Here is a 24,825-nt window from a genome sequence, read left to right as displayed (position 1 = left end):
CAGCTCCCATTGGCCGGAGCTTCCCTGATCGCACTTGAATCTAGGCACTGCCTAGCCTGAACCTAGCCTTAGCCCTGCTGCGCCACCGATCAGACACCTGCCAGACACCTGGCAACCCTCTATTTGACCAACCTGGCTGGTTTTTTTATGGATTTGCCAGTTGCCAGAAAAATAATGTAATCTGCCGGGGTTTTTTTACGTGGGTCTAAAGATTTGCATTATCATCACAATACACTGGGACATCTAATGGTAAAAGTTTCTGGGTCCAGCTAAAGATGCTGCAACATTCCCAGTTTCACAGTTTAAACGATAGCAGATCAAAACTGTTGAAAATGTAGCAGCTGTCTGCCCACCGACACGCAAGCACACCAGGCATCTGTGTGAAAGAGGGTTTGAGTCACGCAGGGTGAAGAGATATGTGATGTTATCCATGTTATCTCTATGCATTCTCTCCCTAGTGGCTGTTGAAGGGGGAGTGGGTTGCTCTGTGGTTGGGGGTTGGCTGCCGGTTTTTTTGCATTTCAAAAGGTGGTAATCCTAGCCCAGCGGTTCTCAAACTGTGGGTCCCCATGCCTTGCTCGGGTCTGGGGCTGAAGCCTGAGCCCCACCACCCGGGGCCAAAGCCCGTGGCTTCAGGCCTGGGTGGCGGGGCTCAGGTTACAGGCCCCCCGCCTGGGGCTGAAGCCCTTGGGCTTTGACTTTGTCCCCACCCCCTCCCCCCGCCTGGGGTGGTGAGGCTTTGGCTTGGGCCCCCCATCCGGGTGGCGGGGTTCAGGCAGGCTTAGGTTTCGGTCCCCTCTTCTCAGGGGTGAAAGTAAAATTGAGCTCTTATTGGTATGGGGCTGCTCTGCTCCCCACCTCCCCCGGAAGGGGCGGGGCCTTGGGCAGAAGGGGCGGGACTGGGTTCAGCGTCCATCTGCGCTCCTGGCCCGCACCACCTGTGACTCCAGCGATGATTTAAAGGGCCCGGGGCTCTGGCTGCCGCGCTGCCATGGCAGCGCTTTAAGTAGGGTCCTTTGCTGCGGCAGTGCTTTAAGGACCCTGCTTAAAGCACTGCCATTGCAGGGCTTTAACGTTGCTGCCCCTTTTACACCTCCCCCTTGGCGGCTGTGCTGGTAGGGACCTGGCAGGGCAGCCGATGGGGGCGTTCAAAAAGGGCAGCGCTTTAAAGTCAGCGGTAGGGGCCAGTACTGGCGGCTACTTTGTAACCCAGTACGCTGTACCGGCCTGTACCGCCTTACTTTCACCCCTGCCTCTCCTGGGGTCATGTAGTAATTTTTCTTGTCAGAAGGGGGTCAAGATGCAAGGAAATTTGAGAACCCCTGCTCTAGCCTATGCTCACCTTCGCACTCCCAGTTCAGAGTAATCCTCAACTTTGTGATTCATGCCCCAGCTGTAAGACAAAATTCCCCTCTCGCAGATCCCCACTGTTGTAGGGAGAACCACTGGTGGAGGGGAGATGCTGGGGACATGTCCCCACCCAACCCCAACTTTTTTACTGTCCCGTTTGTAACAGCTGCAGGACCTCTCTCTCCTTGTATCCCAAACTGTAGATAGTAGCAACCTAAACCCACTGTGGATTTCAGCTCTGATATTCTGGTGTCCCTACATGTGCCCATCTGCATCAAGGAACTGTGAGCATGTATAGAGAGCAGAGCTGTGGCAGTTTCAAGTTACTTTGCATCAGTTTTGGCTCCACAAAGGATTCGCATGGTCTCTCTTCCATATTTCCCCCTCTCCCCGCAAACAATCTTGCAGTGAAACTGAACTGAAACCCTTGTAGTTTGCCTAGTTTGGAGCAGAAACCACGTGAAATGGCTAAATTCCATGTGGTTTCCACCCCAAACCATAACTCGGCCCCAAGATACCTCAAAAGGTTCTCAGCTGTGTTTGGGGATGGTAGCAAAGCCAGATATGTTCTATTTGGTCTTGGTACAAAATGTTCCCACCATCCTCGTAGAGGGGGAGCAGAATGCCAGAATCTATCCGGGCCCGCCCCAGGAGAGAATTTTTTTCCTTGCTAGTTAATATCCATGACATGTGCCATGTGCTTTTTCCTCTCGGCCTCTTCTCCCCCAGCACTGCTCCGAATACTGCAGGGCTGAAAACAAGAGGTCACTGAACATGATTCACGGGAAGGATGATAGTTATGAACACTGGATCATGACTGGGGAATGGAGTAATTGGAGTAATTCCACAACCCCAGTTTTCAGGATTGAGTTTACAGTAATGCCAAAATGCCATTAAAATTACTAATGAGTTGGCATTTTAAAAACTGCATCTGGCACCCCTTCTTTCTAAAGTATTTTATTTCTCTCTCAAGATGAGGAGGAAATGTTTCCTAGTGATCAGAGCAGGGGACTGGGAGTCAGGATGGCTGGATTTTATTCCTGGTTCTCTCAGATTTCTTGTGTGATTTTATGCAAATTACTTTTCCTCCCTCTGCCTCAGCTTCCACTTCTGTAAAATGCGGATAATAATAAAGAACAACCTAATGAGTTCTGCGAGACTGAACGTCAGTCAAGCGCTTTGAGATTCTCAGATTCTCAGCATTATAGTATTTACTGGTTCCCTGAAGCCCCAGGATTTCTGGATTAGTAAATCTGAAGAATCCCAACTGTCAGCATTCTGGGGTTGCAGCCTCACTGAATGAATCAAGCAAGGAGGGGCAGGCTGATTACAATGGAGAGAAATTATTTTTCTGAGCACTCAAAATATTTTGGTTAACAGGGACAGAATGGGGGGAGAATTATAGACAACGAAGGAGGAGACAATTTAACAAGGGTTTGTCAGACTAAACCGCTGGTAATCACAGACTCCAGAGAAAGTGTTTGTCAAACAAACAGAGGGACATCCAGCTGCCAAGAGTGAAGCAAACAGTGGAGCTGTAATGGCAACATGGTACCATTTGCAAATGTCACGTGATCAGCTCCCCCAGCCAGTCGCATCACATCCGTGCTTATATACTAAGGAATGGGTGACACAGCCACAACTAGCTGCCCAGGTGGCAACCTGTGCCTGCAAGGTCTTTTCAGCAAGTATAGAATCTCTACAACCAAACATATAAACAGCTCAGACAGGAAAGGGGGTGTCTGTCCACTTGCGGGTGCAGTGGGAATTTCCCACAGCCAGTGTGCTCTAAAACTAGGGAGGTGGCATGAATAATCTGATCTAGGCTTCATGCTTGAAATGCTCTGCTGGGACACCTCCACAATAAATAGCTTTTGCAACATACCGCCTTTAACTATGGGTGTTACCTATTAATTAGCTGTAGTCCAGTAGTGCCCAAAGGCCCCAAATGAGATCAGGGCCCCATTGTATTAGAATTATACAAACAAAAGAGAGAGACAGTCCCTGCTCCAATGAGTTTTCAATCTAAGTAAGCAGCAGATAAAGGACAGGTGAGGAACCAGATACTAACAGATGAAGTGATTTGCCCAAGGTCACATAGCAGGTGAGTGGCAGAGGCAGGACAAGAACTGACTCCCAGTTCAGTGCCTTGCCCACTGGATCATGCCTCTACCTTCCCAAAGAATGCGTTTTGAAGCGCTGCATTTTTGATCCACCTGGACCCAAGTTTAGTAAATCCTACCTCCAGCTGATTAGAAAGAAGTGTTCAGAACACAAGGTGCATGTCAATGCCAGCATTCAAGGCGACATTCCTATATTAATCACTGTCCATCACGCTGCAGCAGCCACAGCTCATTACCTTGGCTTGTGTGTGACAGGTTTCCTTCAGCACAAGAGGTTAAATTTCACACGCTGCAGTAGAAAGAGGGGAGGGGAAGGAGTTTACAGTCTCCAGCTTGAGGTCAGTGACACCTTCTTTGGGGCTGGGGATTGTGTTTATGTTCTGGATGTAGGTGCAGGGGATTAAGGAAGCTGTTTTCCCTGTAAGAGAACAAAGGGATTGTGGGAGTTTTGAGAGCTGGCAGGCTCTGCAGTCCGAGAAGCTGCTGGTCTCTGTAAGGGGGGCTCCCCAGGTTTGTCACAGTGAATGGAGACTCTGCCTGAGTTTACACAAAAGGACTTTAACACATTTTATGTATGCAGCATGGGTCCCCCAAAGATCTGAGTTCTAAGGGAGATGGGGTGGTTTTCCTAGGGAGAATCCCATCCAGATCAAGGACGGGGTTCCCCAGATAAACAAATAGCCCAACACCAGAGCTCAATCACGCTTTTTAAATTAGGAAGTGCATGAGCTCCTATGACTTCCTAACACAGACAGGATACTCCAACTCTTCATGGCATAGAACACATCTTAATAGAGAGAGCACCTCATGGACAACTCCCCCCTAAAGCCTGTGATTGTGCAACATCCCTGTAGCAGCTACAGCAGTGACTTATGTGCCAGGTGGTACATCTGACTCGAGACCGTTAACAATATATCCAAACTTCCCTACGCGTTTTGCCTTGTTTTGACAGAGGGTTGCAATGAAGAGCCTGGGGGCTCATAGCAGCAGCTGAAAACAGAGAGTCCTTGTCAGCACCATCTGACCAGCCAGCCCTCCCCAGGCCACCAGCTAGTGCTCTGCTGACCACAGTATGGGAACTGCTGTCCTAATCAGCTGGGGACTGTGCAGTGCTTTATGTGGCTCTGTCTAGTTATTCAAAATATTATTATTTTGAGATGCTTGGAGGGCAGGGGGTATATAAGGGTTCTTTACAGGCATTTTATAAAACTGTAGGGAAGTAGCATTATTGCCACTTGTAGAGATGGAGAAGCTGAGGCACATAGAGGTGAACTGACTTGATGAGACAAGTAGTTTGTGGCAGAGTTGGGAATGGAACCCAGAAGTCCTGACTCCCACTAGGTAAATGTTGACTTTTTGATGGCAACCATCATACTTGTATCTTCATTGACAGGCCAACCTAGATTGTTTGTTGGTTAAGGAAGACTCTAAGACATTGCACAGTTGTTATCCAAGGGGAATAGCCAGCTTTGCCTCTGACGTGTTCCAATACCTAAGCCACATATCTGTACCAATACAGCATGAAACACAAGGCAGCCACATTTAGGACTCTGAGAGCCATTTGGGACTTTGAGTCTCCCAGTCCCAAAGGAAGTGACTCTTACTTTGGATGACCAAGTGTTAACTCCGAGACAACCTCAAAATTATACATTGCCTTTCCAAGCAAGAACAACTTTGGCAAGGTCCCTATCGGGGAAGTGACATCCACCCTCCCCCATTCTCTTCAGGGCTCAGAACAAAGCCTCTTGCTGCCCAACATATTCCTCCACTGGTTTCATCTTGGTCCAAACTCCTCTTGTGTTTTTTTAGCTCCTGCCAAGAGGATACACACAAAAAATACATGCACGTATGGGGCAAGGGGAGAAGAAGGGTATTAAAACTGTGTCTTGATTATCCACTAGCCATGGGAGGAAATGGTAGGGAGAGGAGATTATCTGAGTATCTCATGTTATCTTGAAGCCTGGATCAAATGGGCCACAGGAGACTGTACATTATCCAGACGATCCTCCTCTTCCCACAGCAAGAACCCAGCTGCTTTCATTCCCAGGTCCATGCTGGGTCACCCCACCAACAACAGCAGCATCTTATTGCTTTGAGTTCCGTCTCTCTCTCTCTGTTTAATTGATACCTCTAGATTCTATAATGCAGGAAGAGGACCACATCAGCACCCCCGCTTTGTGCTGACCCCCCACTCCTAGGAACACAGACCACTGTCTCTGCTGATCATTCCTGAGGCTGAAAATAAGATGGCTGAGTTTCCCCACAGACCAAGGACGAGTTAGGAGTATTAAGAAGCCAGCTCTCCCTGTGCTTCCCTCCCCTAGCCCTTTCTGCTACCACTAGCAAAAACAATTTTGTGGCATTGCAGTGATGCACCAGCAAAGCATGCAGTTCACAGGCATGGCTAACTCTTGGCCAGCCAGCTGGAGCAGCCATTTTCCAGATTCCTTTCTACCACACTCAATTTGGAGTCTGTCTCATCGTCTTGCAAGGCTTTAGGAATCTGTGATATGGGGGTGTGCAGCCCCCATCTCTGTGTGTCCTAATGATGCCCCTCCCCCTTGGCTTAGCCCTTGTGGCCCAAGATGCCAGATCCCCATTTAATCCCAGTGTCCTAGGATGCCACAACCTCAATATCCTGGGATACTACAGTCCCTCTCACTGCTGTGGCACCAAACTAATGGCTGTTCTCCAAGTCCTTGTCTACGCAGGGTTGGATGACATACTGATCAAACACAAGTGCCCTGCCTACGCTAGTGCGTCTGCCATTGCTACCAATGGAGGAACTGCACCACTGCTAAAAGCAATGGTGCAAAGAGTCCTGGTGCAGATACACCATAAGGCAGGAGGAACATACACAGCCTGTGGAGAAGCTGCACGTGGCAGTCAGCGTACAGACTGGCTCTTCTGTCTCCCAGAGGAGACACAGAAAACTCTCAAAGAACAAAAACAGTCTAATTAAGAATGTTTGTCAATGCTGAATCCAGAGAAATCTGAGCGGGGGGCGGGAATGGTGTTCTTTTGTTCCCTCCATGACAGGAACTTGATTTTTCTCCTCCTACACCAGCATGCCCCTCACTCTGGTGTAATTGGAGAGAGGGAAGACCACCCCACATTCTGTCACTCTCTCTATCTGAGGTATTTATAAAGGCACCCATCACATCTCTCCAGTGTATAGGCACCAAATTCTCTCTCTTCCAGAAGACTGGGGCCAGCTGAGGAAGGAAGAGAATCTAGCGCCAGTGCTGCTTGGGCAGCCTAAGACGTGGTCAACAGCTCCGCCTCTCCCCAATCCCTTATGACAGCTCCAGAGCCATCCTGGTCTCCACCCAAAGACCTTCCCTTCTCCCTCTCCAACACAGACTACACCTTCCTCCCTGATCCAAAGCCTAACCGGGCCTTCCTTCCCTACCCCAAAACTGATCCCTCAATCCCATCTCCAAAACACCACTCCCCTTCCTCATCCCACAATCTTCCCCCTCTCCCCTTAGGAAGCCCTTCACCCACCACAAGGTCCCCTATAGATTTTAATGACTAGTTTCCAGGCAGCAGGAAAGGGTTTACAACTCAGTGCCCCTCATCCACCATACCCCCACTTTTTTTAATGTAATGTTTCAGATGTCGATGCTGCAAGGACACCATCTGCCTCATGCCAGGGTCTGATATGGAAGGTGGTCCCACAGCTCATCTGGCCTGCTCTTTGCCCAGTGGCGGATAAGAAGGAAATCCATTCAGCAAGGTGTTGCTACCTAGCTTTTTATCATTTATATTACAGTAATGCCTCAGGGTCTGTTGAGGACAGGGCCGCACTGCAAAACCATAGAGCAACAGTCAGTGCCTGCTTCCATGAGGCCTTCTCATTTTACCAGGATGGGGCCCCCTTTTACCTAACCCACCCCTAAGAGCCCATCATTAATAACTTTGGGCTTCCCTCTCCTTCATGCTCACCCATCCCCCACAAATCAACCAAAAAGGGAACAAAACTCATGACCAAGTTACTTCAGATAAGAGTAATCTCACCTATCCCCAAATTCATCAGCTGGCCCACAATTCTCAGGGAGTACGCCCCTCTTGTCTTGTAAATCCATCCATAGGAATTCGTATTCAGGATACAGGGAGGTGATTGTTTTGCCCCTTTGGACAAATGCAAGAGGTGTCCAGCTCTAGTGCCTGGGTGAAAAGTCACTGAACAATTAAATACTAAGAAATCCTTAAAGAAAACTCTCCCCAACCAAGAGGCCAAAGAACAGAAGACTCAGACCAGCTCTTTACTACAGACCTATATTGGTATAACTATATTACTCGGGGGTGTGAAAAATCCACACCCCCTGAGTGACGTATTTATATTGACTTATCCCCGTGTGTAGATAATGCTATGTCAGTGGGAGAGCTTCTCCTGTCGACATAGCTACTGCCTCTTGAGGAGGTGGATTATCTATGCCAACAGGAGAAGCTCTCCTATTGGTTTAGTAGCATCTTCATTTAAATTGCACCACTGTAGCACTGTATGTGAAGACAAGCCCTCAGTGGCATACTATCAAACACTGACCACTGGCTCTTGGATGACCTGCAACAGTGAAGCAGGAAAGAATAAAATACCAGTGTCTGAAGACACACATATATCCTCTGACACAAGAAATTCTTACACCCTACGCCCTGGCCATAGAATATGCACAGAGGTTCTACTTCTCCTACATCAGAGAAGGAGCGTGAACCCTTTAGGATCATGCATTCTTTTCTCAACATAGAATGCCTTCCTATGATGCCACAGGGCAGCTCTTACTGCAGGATACCATCAAGCCTACTTGATGGATAAGTGCGTCCCCATCCAGGATGGCATCTCCAGAACCACTGGCCAAGCAGAGGCCTGAGAAAATAGGATCCCTCTCAGATATTATCTCACTCACATATGAGAAACTCTGAGGAACACTACGGGAAACCCCCACCTATCCGACTGATCCTTACGCTCTCTGAGGTACAAGGTGGGTGAGGCAGTATCTTTTGTTGTACCAACTTCTGTCAGTGAAAGAGACAAGCTTTCAGGCTTACACGGAGCTCTTCTTACTCTATCTGGCTAATGAAGGAGAGTCAAGAGCATCTGGTACTCCTAGGTACCTCCTAGAGTAATACAGAGACCCCAACAAGGGCCAAGGCCTCACAGTGTTAGGTGCTGTACCAACATACAATAAAAGTCTCTGCTCCAAGGAGCTTACAATTTAAATACTTATAGAGGATGTCAATAACTTCTTTGAGGAGGGACACCTGTCACATATTCAGTAGCCCCAATTACCAGTAGAAAAATAAACTATCAGTGTATGCAAACAATCTATGCAAAGTCCCATCCAGTTCTACTCTCTTATTTCTATGCCAGCTAACCCAAAACTTGCCCCCAATCCACTTAGTTAGCGGCTGCCACTATCTCAGACCCCCTTCCAGTCACGTTTCAGGCCAAGACTCTTAGAATCACATCACCTCCAATTTACACCAAACAGTGTCCACTTGTCACAGACCATCCTTGCAAAATTTGAAGCAAAAAGGAAAGGAGTGTTTTGAGGATTTTAAGCAGGGAGGGATGCAAATCCAGTCTCACTCTTAACTATGGAGAAGCTCTTGCCTATCTAATAGTTTGTAAAATGCTAGAGAACTTTGCAACAAAATTATTACACATTATTTGTATTAGCATAGCACCTAGGAGCCCCAGTCATGGACCAAGACCCCATTATGCCAGGCACTGTACCAGCACAGAACAAAATGACAGTACCTGCCCGAAAAAGCTTACAATGTAAGTCAATGCAATATTAAAATGGGAGGAAATGGCATTATGGCATTGCTCTGGGTAGTTAAACAGCTGCAGTGAACTCTTCCTATACATTATGATTTTTAAAGTGCTTTAGTGCCCAATAATGAAAAAGACAAGCTACACAAATATAAGATATGACAGAGGTGCAAAACACAGCTTACAACATTTCTGCAACAAATCCAATAATGAAACCGTAATAATTTCCCTCGCTCCCCACCTTCCACCCAGGTGAAGTCTGTCTCTTTTTTCCTATAGCATCCAGAGCATAAGACTTCCACACATACTCCACCATCTTCCCTTCCCTGCTTCTCACTATCACTTATTTTTCGTAGGAGCCTCCAAAAACTATAGGGCTGATCCAAGAGTTTCAGTAGACTTGTCATGCTGTAGCCACAGTCCCTAGTCCCTTCTCTGACCGATACAGTCCTTGTCATGTTCCCTAGGATCCCCTCGCCCCTTCTGGTGCTATTACACCAACTTCTTCAGTAAAGCAATGGCAGCATTGACATGTAGCAGCCAACTGATTAGACTGACAGATAAACTTCTTGGGCCAAACCCAGACCATGTGCATGCGCGGACTTCAGCAGAGCTGCATTTGCTTATGCCATGTGTGAATTTGCCTCCTGGTGAGTCATTTCCCTGCCTACGTTTAATTTTAGAGATGGGTCAAAAACCATAACCAAAGGCTTGGATTCAAATCCCAAGATTCAAATTGACACCTCCTCACCCCCTCCACACACCTTTGAATCAAATCTGGAAGGGGCTTATCTTCATATCTGGATGGGGCCAAAATCTCCTAAGAATAACCATTCACCAGAATTACCCTCTGCTTTCAATTCCAGGGAATATAGGCAATCCCCTGTCACCTACTGTACAATGGAACCAGCCTTTGCATGTCAGGATTGGTCTCTTGTCCCCAGGCCAAGCATGGCTGGGAGCACTTTTGGAGGTAGCATGTTTAGTCCTGGGAGGAAACACCTTGCGTTGTTCTTTACTGACTCCCTCAGAGTATTCAGCACTGTTAACAGGAGAACAAGGAACGAGCCACTACGAGTCCCTCTTAGCTCTGGCGACAGTAATTATGGCATGAGGCCCTAACGTGGGGAGTTCAGATAAAAAAAATTTGGCAGGGAGAAAACCCAACTGGTTCTGATCACAAGCCCCTCAGCCCTCAGAGAGAAAGCACACATACTCCTTGAGTATAACATCTTAATTGTGATCCACCTCTAATCTAGTTCTCCCCCCTCCACAATCTTTTTCATCAATGAGCCTGAGTCAAGTTTTGCTGGTAAACTGAGAGGGAGAGGGGTGTCTGTGTGTGTGCACACACACACACCTGTGTTGGAAGAGAGGTAAGTTATTTTCTTGATGAATAAGGGGGACCCAATTTTCCAAACATCTCCATATATGACCTCTCCTTACATCCCACCCCAGCAACCGAGTCAACATTTCCACTTTGTTTTGGTCCAGCGAGGTTGGTGTTTCAGCAATCTGTTTGGTACACTGAATGCAACCTGGGTTTGGAAAGTGGAAAAGTAGAAGGGCATAAAGGATGGTGCTAAGGTAAGTAAGAATGGCCATACTGGGTCAAACCAATGGCCCATCTACCCCACTGTCCGGTCTCTGACAATGGCCGTTGCCAGATGCTTCAGAGGGCATGAACAGAACAGGGCAATCATCAAGTGATCCATGCTGTCATCCAGTCCCACTTTCTGGTAGTCAGAGGATTAGGTGCAACCAGATCATGGGTTGCATCCCTGACCCTCCTCGCTAATAGCCATTGATGGGCCTATCCTCTATGCACATGTATCATCTACTTTTTTGATCCCAGTTATATTTTTGGCCTTCACAACATCCCCTGACAACAAGTCCATCGGCTGACTGCATTGGGTGAAGAAGTACTTCCTTATGCTTGTTTTAAACCTAGTGCCTATTAATTTCATTGTGTGACCCCCGATTCTTGTGTTACGTGAAGAGGTAAAGAACACTTCCGTATTCACTTTCTCCACACCATTCATGATTTTATAGATGTCCATCATATCCCCCCTTAGTCGTCTCTTTTCCAAGCTGATCAGTTGCAGTCTTTTTAAATCTCTCCTCATATGGAACTTGTTCCATACCCCTCATCATTTTTGTTGCCCTTCTCTATACTTTTTCCAATTCTAATATATCTTTTTTGCAATAGAGCAACCAGAACTGCATGCAGTATTCAAAGTGTAGGCTTATCATGGATTTATATGGCAGCTTTATAATATTTTCTGTCTTATTATCTGTCCCTTTCCTAATGGTTCCTAGCAGTCTGTTCACTTTTTTGACTGCCACTCCACACTGAGCAGATGTTTTCAGGGAACTATCCACAATGACTCAAAGATCTCTTTCTTGAGCAGTAACAGCTAATTTAGACTCCATCATTTTATATGCAATTGGGATTATGTTTTCCAATGTGCATTACTTCACATTTATCAATACTGAATTTCATCTGCCATTTTGTTGCCCATTCACCCAGTTTTGTGAGGTCCCTTCATAACTCTATCCCTCAGAGCGCTCAGAATGATGAGTTACCCTTTATCACTCCATTCCTCCCATGATGCACCTCAAACCACCATCTTCCTGACCCCTCCCTCACTTCCCTGCAACACCAAATACTCCTATACTGACTATATGGATACATGCAAGTGATGCTGCCCTCTATTGGCTGAGTCCACAGCACAGCTAAGGGGCCCACGACTAGCAGCAGCTATAGCCGTTTGCCTTTAGCTCATGTAGTAAAGGCTTGTGGTTTTGGATCAGGAGCCTAGTCCCAGCCCCCCCACCCCAAGACAGAATGGGTGTGATATTTATATAATAACTGTGCCTTGTCCGGAGTACACTAATTAGTCACATTAGTTCCCTTACTCTCTGGCAACTACTCTCCAGCTTGCAAGTCACCATACCTCAGCTAATTCTCTCCTGTTAGCTTGTTCCCTTATATAGAACTGGTTCTTTCCCTTCCCCTAGGCTGGCCTTGCACTTTTCCTTTCACCTGCCCTTTCCCCAGGATCACAGTGGAGCTCCCTTCAACTTTCTTCAGGCTGATAGGCACTTCGACACTGCAGTGGTAGGTACCATAGACAACTCTACGGATGCGTCTACATAGCAATTGGGCGGGGCGGATGCAGCTCGTGTAGACGTACCCAAGCTAGCTTCGATCAAGCTAGCTCGCTAAAAATAGCAGTGTACCTATGGCGGCATGGGCTAGCTGCCCAAGTAGAATCCTGTCTGGCTCCAAAGGCACATACGCGATAATTAGCCCATCCCACCACGGCTACACTGCCATTTTTAGCGAGCTAGCTCAATCCAAACTAGTGAGGTATGCCTGCATCTGCTGAATTTAGCCTCACAACACCCCTTTTTCTTCTCTACCTCTCTAGTTAAAATAAAACCCAAGTGTTCAGCTGTGACATCCTCCTCAGAAAGATAGTGTGGGCCAATGGATAGAGCACTGGGCTGGGAGTCGGGAGATGTGGGTTCTACTCTGCGCTTTGGCACTGACCTGCTGGGTAACTTTGGGGCAGTCACTTTGCTTGGTTTTCCCTCCCATCCTTTGCCTGTCTTCTCCATTTAGAATGCAAGCTCTTTGAAGCCGGGATTCTCTCTCACTATGTGTATGTACAGCACCTAGAACAATGGGGCCCAGAACTTAGATACGTAGATTCATAGATATTAAGGTCTGAAGGGACCATTATGATCATCTAGTTTGACCTCCTGCACAATGCAGGACACAGAGTCTCACCCACCCACTCCTGCGAAAAACCTCTCACATATGTCTGAGCTATTGAAGTCCTCAAATCGTGGTTTAAAGACTTCAAGGAGCAGAGAATCCTCCAGCAAGTGACCCGTGCCCCATGCTACAGAGGAAGACGAAAAACCTCCAGGGCCTCTTCCAATCTGCCCTGGAGGAAGATTCCTTCCTGACCCCAAATATGGCGATCAGCTGAACCCTGAGCATATGGGCAAGATTCACCAGCCAGATACCCAGGAAAGAATTCTCTGTAGTAACTCAGATCCCACCCCATCTAACATCCCATCACAGGCCATTGGGCCTATTTACCATGAATAGTTAAAGATCAATTAATTGCCAAAATCATGTTATCCTATCATACCATCTCCTCCATAAATTTATCGAGTTTAATCTTAAAGCCAGATAGGTCTTTTGCAGCCACTGCTTCCCTTGGAAGGTTATTCCAAAACGTCACTCCTCTGATGGTTAGAAACCTTCATCTAATTTCAAGTCTAAACTTCCTGGTAGCCAGTTTATATCCATTTGTTCTTGTGTCCACATTGGTACTGAGCTTAAATAATTCCTCTCCCTCTCCAGTATTTATCCCTCTGATACATTTATAGAGAGCAATCATGTCTCCCCTCCACCTTCTTTTAGTTAGGCTAAACAAGCCAAGCTCCTTGAGTCTGCTTTTATAAGGCACGTTTTCCATTCCTCCGATCATCCTAGTAGCCCTTCTCTGTACCTGTTCCAGTTTGAATTCATCCTTCTTAAACATGGGAGACCAGAACTGCACACAGTATTCCAGGTGAGGTCTCACCAGTGCCTTGTATAACAGTACTAAAACCCCCCTTATCTCTACTGGAAATACCTCGCCTGATGCATCCCAAGACCGCATTAGCTTTTTTCACGGCCATATCACATTGGCGGCTCATAGTCATCCTATGATCAACCAATACTCCAAGGTCCTTCTCCTCCTCTGTTACTTCTAATTAATGCGTCCCCAACTTATAACTAAAATTCTTGTTATTAATTCCTAAATGCATAACCCTACACTTCTCACTATTAAATTTCATTCTATTACTATTACTCCAGTTTACAAGGTCATCCAAATCTTCCTGTATGATATCCCTGTCCTTCTCTAAATTGGCAATACCTCCCAGCTTTGTATCATCTGCAAACTTTATTAGCACACTCCCACTTTTTGTGCCGAGGTCAGTAATAAAATGATTAAATAAGATTGGTCCCAAAACTGATCCCTGAGGAACTCCACTGGTAACCTCCCTCCAACCTGACAGTTCACCTTTCAGTAGGACCCGCTGTAGTCTCCCTGTTAACCATTTCCTTATGCACCTTTCAATTTTCATATTGATCCCCATCTTTTCCAATTTAACTTGGCTGATTCCTCTAGGTGCTACAGTAATACAAATAATAATTTAGGATTTAGAGTAAAGGGGGAGCAAGAGGCTCTTCACAGGCTCTCACCTAGAGAGTCACATTAACAAACCTCCTCTTAGCTTAACCCTTTTACTATCAAACCGGGTTACGCTCACATTTTTTTGGTCTGGTAAAATGTGTGTGTGCTTGTTTGGTTAGTATTTTTTTAAACAGTGGCTCTTTGAAATATCTCGGGGGATTGGGATATCGAAAGCAGTCCCAGCAGAAATGGATTGGTGGGCAGAGTGCAGGTGAGGTGGCCAAAAGTGCATAATAAATATGACTTACCGCTTAGTTCTGCGATCTCAAACATGGTATGTGTATAAATGCCATTCTGTTTACCCTCCAGCCATCCCCCACCCCTCCAGCAAGCAGCATTGCCTTCCTTAAATGCACATCAACTGCCAATTTAAGTGAGGCCAGCACGTTTTCATTACTACTCTCTGTTGTATACTTAAGGCTTGTACCTGCTCCTAATGAAATAACTGTGAGTTTTGACATTGATTTAAGTGGAAGCCAGAGCCAACACAATCTGTAGTATGTTGTGTAAATACTGTCTATAGAGGACTTCTGGCCTCTGTTTGGCATGCACATGAGTAGTCCCCAGTACTACAAGATAAGGTAGAGAGGAAAAAGGGATGTTGTGAGGCTAAATTCATTAGTTAGTAAAGCACAGTGTGATTCTTAGATGGAGAGATCCTTAGAAATGCAAGACATCATAGCTCAATGTTTGTGAGGAACTTAGTTATTAGGGTGGTGTGGGCCACATATGTACACACAGATGGCCAAGATTGCTTTCTTTCATCTGTGCTTGTTGTTGAGAAGGGTGCAACTGTTCTTCTCAGAGATCGTCGTCTTCACCACAGAAATCCAGGCCTTTGACCTCTCAGGTTTAGACTAATACAACACTCTCTCCTTGGAACTACACCATGGGATCATGCAGATTGGTACACCCTACGTAGTAAGCCAGGCCTCACACAGAGATCACATCACATTGATGCTTCGTAGTCCGTTTCCAAGTAGTTTCCAGGTAGGGCTTAAGGTGGTGGTTTGGAGCTAGACAGTTTGAACCTTAACAGGGTGGAAACCCAGCTAAGTGAGAAACCACCCTGCTCCCTGGGTGACACCACCACACAGGATCAGTGAGGGCACTCAAGAAAACAAGGCCCTGATTTTAGAAGGAAGGGGAGTTATTTGGATTTTGAAAAGCACCTTAGTGACTTAGGAGCATATGGCCCACTGACTTTCAACAGGCCTTACATTAAATCACTTTGTTGCTTCAGAAAATCCCACCCAGAGCGATTTCCAAGAGAATGCTTCAGCTTTGGAACTCAGTCCCACCCTCTTGGCCTGACACAGCTCAGGCTTGTTGACCTAACAGCTTTCCTTAAACTCCTGTGCCAGTTGTCTGGGGCCCAAAGGAAGTGCTTGCTGGTGATGGCAGGCTCAGATAGCAGCTGGCCAAAATGCGCCTATACCACCCACAGCCATGCAGCCATGCCAAGCACTGATTGAGTGCCATCCTCCCACCCCAGAGCTGAGGGGCTTTGATTGGAAGGGGTGGAGTGAAGAGAACCCTCTATGCATTATCTATAGTTTGGCGCTCTCCAGGATGAAAGGCCCCAGATGAACGTAAAAATATTAGTCATCATTCAAAATGCTCCTGGCTTCCAAATAACTGTCCACTTGTGTGCGAGAGAAAACCCTTGCTACATGGAGTATTGCCAGTGTGCTCTCTGGGGAGAAGGCCTCTACATGGACTTAAGCTAGGCTTTGGATTTTAAACATGAACAGCTCAGACTGTTCTCAGACATTTTCGCTGGCAACTGGGCTCCTAGTGGATGGGATGGTCTCTCTCTAGCCTCCTCTTTCAAAGTCTGACATCAAAGGGCTTCTTTGAAGATAAGGTCAAATTTTCAATTGCGGGCGGGGCGGGGCGTGTCTTCATAAAACTAGAAGTGGGGAGAGGAGGGAAAAGGTGGGAGTCACTTTGCTTGTGGAGATGCACGCTGCCTGGACCATAAAAGATTACAGTGGTCTCTCTGTACCACCACTGGCTGGAGCCATAAATCTGTTGCAGACACTAGACTCCCTGACGGTCACACTCAGCTAACAGGTCTTCTATAGCAGGTCGCCAGCCTGTTCTCCAAATCTCAAAGCACTGCACAGAGCCCCCACAAAGCATCCCATCCACCCAGGACAAGCCTTTCACCACATTGCCATGCTTGAAGAGGCACGCTACATTTCCATCCTAAACCAATCGCGGTTCCTATCTGTGGCCTCCAGAATCACAAAAGCACCTCACAATCTTTACTGAATTTATCCTTACCATGCCCCTGTGAGGTAGGCAAGTGCATTCTTACAGATGGGGAACCGAGGCACCGAGAGGCTAACTGACTTGCCCAAGGTCACACCGGACGTCTGGTAGAACAGAGGATTAATCCTGGGTCTCCCCCGGGCCACCCTTCATCTCAGCACTCCTCAGTGCAGGGCAGGTGGGCAGTGCCTACGTTGTTTTGAATCAGCTTTAGACCCTGTCTACATTAAGGAAATAAGCATCAAGGTAGCTACATCAGTGTGGACCTGCAATTAGACACACTGCAGCAACAAAAAGCAGGGGCTATGCTGGTGCAGTTTATTTTAGTGTCTCACTGGATTAAGCTGTACCAGGGTAAGCCCCGCTTTGGGCCAGTGCAATGCATCTAGGTCAGGGGGTCATACCAGTGTGACCACATTGCTGGAGTTACACCTGCGTAAATTTCCTTAATGTATATGGGGCCTTGATTACCATTATGCAATGGCTCAGAGGGCTCTATCTCACCTGCTAGTTTGGCCTGCCAGCTTTCAGATGGCACCAACCCTCCATTGCGGAAAGCCTCTAATGTCAGGCAATTTGAAGTGGTTTGGAGAAATAAAAATAACCTAAAGGCTTCTGGTCTGATGTTAGAAAGTTAATGCTAGAGTTCTTAAAGGGATAGCCGTCTCACTCCCCCACATTTGTGTCATTAGAGTGACTGGGGACTGCCCTGACATGCAGACCCGTGCCTAAAATCAGTTTAGAATCCTTGGCATTGAATCTAATAAATATATTTCAGCACCCGGCAAAAGGATCCACACGCACCAAGACCCTGACCCTGCGGATCCCTTTGCTGGATGGGACCTTTGGTTGCCAAAATGGAATTCCCACCAGTGAGCTTTAGGTGACAGACTTACTGGCTGTTATAGGCAAATAGCTGAACTTCTGGAGGGAACACAGACCAAGTGGGAGGAAAGTGATTTACTTTCAATCCCTGACTGAACTTTTACAACAGTCTGTGTATACCCACAGCAGCCCATATTGCCTCGACTCCACAGAAGTCAGGCACTAGGAGGATACAGCAAGGTTTGGATTAAGCCCAAGAAGCCTGTGGTCACTACACAACGACCAGGCACAGTCACAATCCTCACATCTGAGAGGAGCTCAGGGACTGATCTGACTCCCTGAAACAAGATCCCTTAGTTCCCGCTGTGGGCAAGCAGTTCTGCAACACCTCTTGCTCATGACTGTTATAGTCTATTATGGTAGCACCTGGGAGCTCCAGACATAAGACAGGACCCCACTGTGTTAGGTGTGGTACAAACGCAGGACAGACAGTTCTTCCCCCAAAGAGCTTACAGACGTGACTGCCAAGGACAACTAAGCCTTTAAACTGCGTATGGGATGCCACCTCTTTTATGGGAAAAACAACAATTTGCACTGTCAATAATGTGAATAAAAATAAAATTAAGAAGTCAACTAAAAGTGATCCAACCCATCCTCCAAAACGCCATCTGACGCTCACTTTATTTTGAGGGGTGGTGTTTAAAAATAAACATGGCTACATTTGTCGTCGTTAAAACTTGTTTTTACATTTTTGTCCTTCTTTGCTTCCTGGTTCCAGCTGAGTTAGTATCTAAGACCCTCTGAGCAGGGATGTGTCATTTCTTAGTTATCTGTAGAGCTCTGCATGCCCACGGCATGTATAAAAGTAGGCAAGTACTGAAAAGCCTTTAAAACACAAATATTCAACTTTGGGCTTGTCTACATGGCGAGTTTCACACCCTGGCTTGCCACACAATATCACAGCACCCCAGATTCCCACACAGTAACTCGCTGCATGGATCCTGCTATATACATAGCTCAGTGAAAGTCCCCAAGCCCATCGTTACAGATCCAGAAGGCCTGAATAGCCACCGAAATTTCAGAATGTTTATCCAAACCTTACGTGAGCCTACTGAAGTCAACAGCGATCTAGCCATCAACTTCACTGGGACCTGGGATTGGGTCATTTTACATCCATCTGCCAAAACCCCACAGTGAATGCAGAATGAAGGTTGCCTACCACCACTTCATTTGCTTCCGGAACACGGTGGGCAACTAACTGTCAATCTCTGAGGACTAGGAAATGCAAGGGTAAGTTAATGTCTTCCACACCGCACTCCCACCCACGTGTGGAGGTGGCAATAGGCACTGTGAGTACAGAAGAGCTCTGTGTGCTCAACACAGCTCCACCTTACCATTCCTAATCAAACAGTTGCTCAATGTCAAGGAGCACTAATGTAGGGGGTACTTGCAGGTGATCAGCATGGCTCTGACCATCATCTCCCCGCCTAGGGATGCTGAGAAGCAAAGAGACTAGGAGAATGCTTCACCCCATCCTAATGAGCCTTGGCACCAGGGCCATCCCTAGGGGTGCGGGGCCCAAGGCAGAAGTGACGGATTCGTTTCTTCCGGGACCGACCACACCGGTCCACGGGGGCCCCCAAAGCGCGGGGCCTGGAGCGGTCGCCCCGATTCGCCCTCCCCAAGGGACAGCTCTGCTTGGCACCTTCCCAGTGTCCACCAGAACTCCACACCCGCACTGCCAGTCACAGGCTGCTAGGCACCCTCACTGACCTCTGTGCTGCACTGTTGCTCTGGTGAATACTAGCACCGCGTTTGCTGCCTCATTGTGGCCACAAGACTCCACCAGGGTAACTGAAGAGAACGTCCCAACCAGACTCCTTAGGACAGAAACAAACAGGTGTTAAAACACCTGCAACCTCTTTGAGGGTTTGTTCTGACTAAGAAAAACAGTCGCCTTTAAGTCGGGCTTCATTAAAACTAAACTTGGCAGAAGCTGAATTTTACTTCTTTACAATTTTGACAGATGACATTGATGTTTATTTTTATGCATTTTTTTTCTATTTTTATCTGTTTAAAAGTTCACAGTTGAGGGAATTTGGGCTGGGGGAAGAGTCGGATAATTATTTAACAATAGTGGACGTTGAGGTTCATAAAGTTAAAGCTTTAACTCGTTAAAACACCCCATGTCAAAATACAAAGTCAATATCCTTTAAATCAAATTTGAACCAGTTCTCAAGCCACATTTTGTTACTTTGCTTATCCGTAAATTTTGATCGTCGTTGTCGGAAATGTGTTTTCAGCAGTTTTGGTGTGCATGGGAAAATCGACATTTACAGATAAAAAATCTGATCTTTCCGAGCCTATTTATAACCACGCCAAACTGCTGCATCTTCAGAACGGCGATTCCACAAGCAATGGGCTGACTCAGCACTATAATCATCAAAGCACAATGGCTGGTTACTGCAACACGCACATGCAACAGGATTTCCAGCTAACGTTTTTGAAGGAGCTTTAAATCTGAACAGGCTCCACCCAGGATGGGGATCACCTGAGCCAAAAGATTGGCAATCCCCTGACCATAACGCTATAACTATAAGCTAGCAAATTTATAAGCCAGCAAAATCAGGCATTTAACATGATGGATCTGAACAAATGACCTCAACAAGCTCTATCTCGCAAACCTCCCCTAGAACATGTCTAAGGTGGTATTTTCAAAACCACTCAGAGTTGGCCTCTCTCTTCTTTCACTCAAGTCAAAATTCCCACTGACTCTCATGGCAGCAGAGCAAGGCCAACCATGAACCCACATGGTCTGCAGTAGTGCCAATGTCTTGGGGCTATCTGTTACACCAGCCTAAATCCAGAGACATTCCTCGGCCTTCAGCTGCTCAGTTATGCATTACAATCTGGCCATCAGTGTGCAGTGACGGGAGGGTGGCTTTAAACATATGGTTTAGCTGCTTTGCCTTTTTCCTTTGGCCCCCAAGGTTAAACTAAATGCTTTGTTATTAGTCACCTTGAAGTCACCCTCGAGGTTCATGTGCCTTGACTATGGTTGTAGTCAGGAAACTAGCTCAGCCTTTTCAACACAACTACTCCTCCTAGGGGTGAGATTCTGCGCTACGCCTCTTAGCAGTGCAGCGCAGCACTCACTGCCCTGGAGGACAGGAGGCTAAGGTGGCTTCCTCCCAGTCCTCTGCCATCCCATGGCCCCCACTGTAACCTGGGCACACCTGCAGGCCTGTCTAAGTTACAGCACCCTATTCTTGCTGCCTATAGCCGTCCCCAAACATGCCCCGGGTACACATGCCCCTCAAGGCTTGCCAGGGGGCCGCAGAGAGCACTCTGCGGCTGTCTTCCTCAGATCCTGTGACAAGGGAATCCTTTTAGATCCCCTTTATGCTGCTTCAGCTCTTTTACCCACCATATAGGGGGCAGAACTGGGGTGAGGATATCACCATATGCATCCAACGTCTAGCCTCGCTTTACCAAGAGAAACAAGGGTTTATATTTGTTGGCCCTGAAGTGTCAATATTATTAATCAAATTTGCAATTCTATAGTGCTTTCCATTCGTGAGTTAGGTCAGTAATAGACCAATTTTAATAATGGGAAAATTGAGGCGAAGAGGGAGGAAGGATCTTACCTCAAAATCACACCCGAAGTCTCGGTCAGCCAGGAATAGAACCCAAGTCTCCTGACTCCCAGCCCTGTGCTTTAACCTGAAGACTATCCTTCAGCCCCTAGTTTTACTCCTCCCTAAGACAGCCACAACAGTGTGAGCAGGAATCTCTTCTGTGAGCACGTAATCCAACTGTCAGCCTTCCTCACCCTTCAGGGTGTGAGATGCAGGAAGAACCCAGGTGGCACTGGCAATTAGAAAAGTAATCTGTTGACTTGGAAACCACGCACATTTGATCCAGTATCACTGAGAAAAACAAGGAGCTCCACAAAGTGAGTTTTCTGACTGCTGTCAGACTGATCTCACTCCCTCGTAGGCTGGGAAAGAGCTTTACTTCTTTGCACCAGTCTCTGCAGTGGGCTCAGAGGATTCCATGGGTTTACAACCTTAGCTGCAGCTTTCCTTGTTTTGGGGGACTTAAGTTAGATCCTTAAGGTTGAATTTTGCCACACTCAGTAACATAGGTGAATGGGAGTTGCACCCCTGGATCTGAGCTCCATGGTTAATATAGTGAAGCTTGGAGGGTTTTGAATGGGGGTGGGGGGGGAGTGCAAGGAATTTCAGGAGGGAAGGGGAGTTTGGCCAAAGAACAGCTGAATAATTGCCCAACAACCCCCAGGAAAGGAAACGCTGAGAAGGTCTGACACCCCAGGGGCTAGAAAGACTCTGTGAATACTTAAGTGTCCCATTTAGTGAGGTGAAACCAAACAGCCCATGTGCTGTTTTGTGTCAGGTGGATGACCCGGCGCAACACAGTAACAAACAGATGAGGAAAAGCGGTGCTTTCCAATCCCTAAGGAAGTAGAGAGGGACCATGAGAATGTACATCCTAGAATGGAGCAGCCACAGCCACCTGTAATGTATCCTCTTTACCCCTCGTGCAGAAGAGAGGGCAGTGTGTGGATGCTGCCACCTTTACAGTTTTCACTGAGATCTCTCTCAAAAGGTGAGTTATTTTTGAGAGGGTGAAATGAACTTGGTCCTCAATTTTGTACATTAGCATTTTGTGCTTCGCTCATGGGAACATGCCCTATTTTTCCTAAGTAGAACTCCTTCAGCAAGGAGGGTAGCACTAGGTCTGATTTCAGCCCTAACAGAAAACACCCATTGAGAGTTTAGCCTGCTTTAGACCTGGAGGATTAGACCTTTTGATTGTGAGGGAAGCAAAACTCCATTGATTTCTCGCCACACATAAATCCACCCATTCTATGGGAAAATCATAATTCTCCCTAAATTATATTTTCCCCAAGAGACTCCAGGGTGCTTCCTATTAGGAAGGGGAGCTATTTACATTCAGTTATTTAGGTCCTTTAAAAAACAAAACACCCGTCATTTGCAACCCTCACAGTGTTTCTCCTGAAACCTTTCCCAGAGCCATAAACCTCAATATCTAACCCACCATAAAGGTGTTTTGTGTGTGTGTGCACGTGCGCATTTGCAAAGCCAACAATTTTCTCTCTTCCAAATCCAGGCAGCCTGAGAAAGCGCACTCCCAAAAGGATAGGAAAACCAAAATAAAACCCTACTTGCAAACAAAAAAACCCACCACCAACACAAAAACCCCTCAGACTCTTAATAATTTTCCATGATGAAGTTTTTTAAACCATGGGAAATGGAGGTTGACAGTTAGGCTGCAGACGGATATATCAAAACAACATCGCACAGTGCTGCTTGGTAGCTGTGCAGAAATTAAGAGAATTGGTCACCAAGTACATCAGACAATTTAAGACATGCAAGAAATTGTATGTGAACACAGACACACACACAGTCTGTATATATAGAAGCACACTCTCCTGTTCACATAAAACAGAGTATGTGTAGAAGCAATAGAGTTTCGTTAAAAAAAAACAAAACACCAACTGGACTAGATCCTGAAATACCTCTTCCACAACTTCACTGAAATATACTTGGGAAACTGTGGCCCCTCTACAGGCAAAAATTGTAGTCAAAAATAAAATGTTTGTGTTAAATCAGTTTTGCCCTTTGGGGGGCTATCAAGAAAGGTGCTTGCTTAGTCTATTATTATTATGTTATATTATTAGCAAGTTCTTCAAAATTCTTAATTAAAAAAGTAATTTGAATGCTGGTATAAATCCTGAGCCCTTCCCTCCCCTAAATAATCAGTACATTTTCTATTTAAAGGCGATGTTACAAGGACCTGCCAAAGTTACAGTCCAAATACCAAGATACATACACATAACAGCCTCTCAAGTCCCACATCATCACAGCAGAAGACGATTCCCCCCAACTCTCCTTTAACACCCCCTCCATCTATTTCACCGATCACCTTCGCATAAGGACTAAAATATACAATTGCACAAGAAAATGCAGGCAGCGAACAAACATTTTACTCACAGAAAACCCACCCACGCTTCTCTGTGCAACAGGAACCCCTCCACATAATCACAAGCCAAGATGCCTTTGCATTAGTTGTCTTTTCTGCAAACTCCCATCATTTTAAAAAACAAATCCACTATTTTTTTTATGAAAGATGGGGTGAGGGGGAGGTAAAGAAATCTATTTCTTAAATCGTCGTTATCCATCTCCTGTCTCTTGTTGCCTGGGGAAGGGAGCCGAGTTGATCTTTGGGGAAGTTTTGGGCACTGGAGCTGCAGTACCCACAGAGTGCGTGCAGGGCCCTCCATTAATGCCGAGAAACAGACAGAGTGAAATAAACAAGCCCCCAAATCCCACCTGCCCGGTCAAAAACAAAACTCACCATGGAAGGGGGGCGAGGGAATCGCTGGGGAAACTGTTCTTCTCTTGCTATTTTTATTGCATTAAAAAACACAAACCACAGAGATTTCCCCTAAAAGCATCCAGCAAACAACCCTCCCAAACTCCAAAAGATTTGCGGCTCCTACACGTAGAAGCTTAAGGGGGGGGGGGGACCACAACCCACCAGAACGTCTCTCTCTCTCTCGCTCCAAAGCAAACTTTTTTTAACCTCCCCACCCCACCCCCAGCTGTTTCACTCACCGGAGATCTCTGATGGAGCAGGAAGGAGAAACACAAAGATACACAAAATGAGAAGAAGCAACAAAGAGGCTAATGTCCAGGGGCTGGGAAGTTCCAGGCCGGATCTGGAACTCAGCAAAAGAGTCTGGGGTTTTTGATTTTTGGACTTACTTTCTTTTCGTGGTGGTTGATTTTAGGGATAATTTTAGGGGCGGAGAGATTCTGCAGGGCTCAGGGGAGGAGGAGAAGGAGGAGGAGAAGGAAGTTGTTGCAAGAGGAAGAAAGGGACATTGGAATCAGGGCAGCCACATGGAAGAAGGTTTTTTGGATGACTGAACTCTCAAACAATTCCCTTCTTTTGCTACCAGTCCTGCGGCTCTTCTGGAGCCTCCCATTCCCCCCTCCCCCTTAGTAGGAGGAGGGAAAGGAGGAGGAGCAAGACGTGAGAGGGGGGGAAATAACTCCGCAAAGGAAGGGAGCAAACAATAGTCTCCCCAAATACTAATAATGGTCATCAGATGGATTCTCTCTGTCCCATCTCCCAGCACTTGGGGTGAGTTTAAAGAATCACA

The 24,825-nt window shown here is 46.6% G+C and overlaps 1 protein-coding gene across 4 annotated transcripts in view; it reads right to left on the bottom strand.

Moving 5' to 3' along the window:
• Window positions 1-24,590, bottom strand: part of BOC (BOC cell adhesion associated, oncogene regulated) — an 81,563-nt gene extending 56,973 nt beyond the window's left edge. The window contains exon 1 of one of the 4 annotated variants that reach the window (XM_073308443.1): window positions 24,275-24,590. Coding sequence is in view for 2 of the 4 variants with exons in the window: in XM_073308429.1 (XP_073164530.1) it covers window positions 24,015-24,017 (3 nt within the window). In the remaining 2 variants the exon portion in view is untranslated. Of the gene's footprint in view, window positions 1-24,014; window positions 24,080-24,274 lie in introns of those variants that run through there. The other 3 variants (XM_073308464.1, XM_073308429.1, XM_073308437.1) reach the window with 3 other exon arrangements.
• Window positions 24,591-24,825: the final 235 nt, after the last annotated feature.

This window comes from Lepidochelys kempii, chromosome 1 (genome assembly GCF_965140265.1).
Source record: "Lepidochelys kempii isolate rLepKem1 chromosome 1, rLepKem1.hap2, whole genome shotgun sequence".
In the NCBI taxonomy this organism is placed as follows: domain Eukaryota; kingdom Metazoa; phylum Chordata; order Testudines; family Cheloniidae; genus Lepidochelys; species Lepidochelys kempii.
This window is presented reverse-complemented; position numbering and strand designations above follow the sequence as displayed.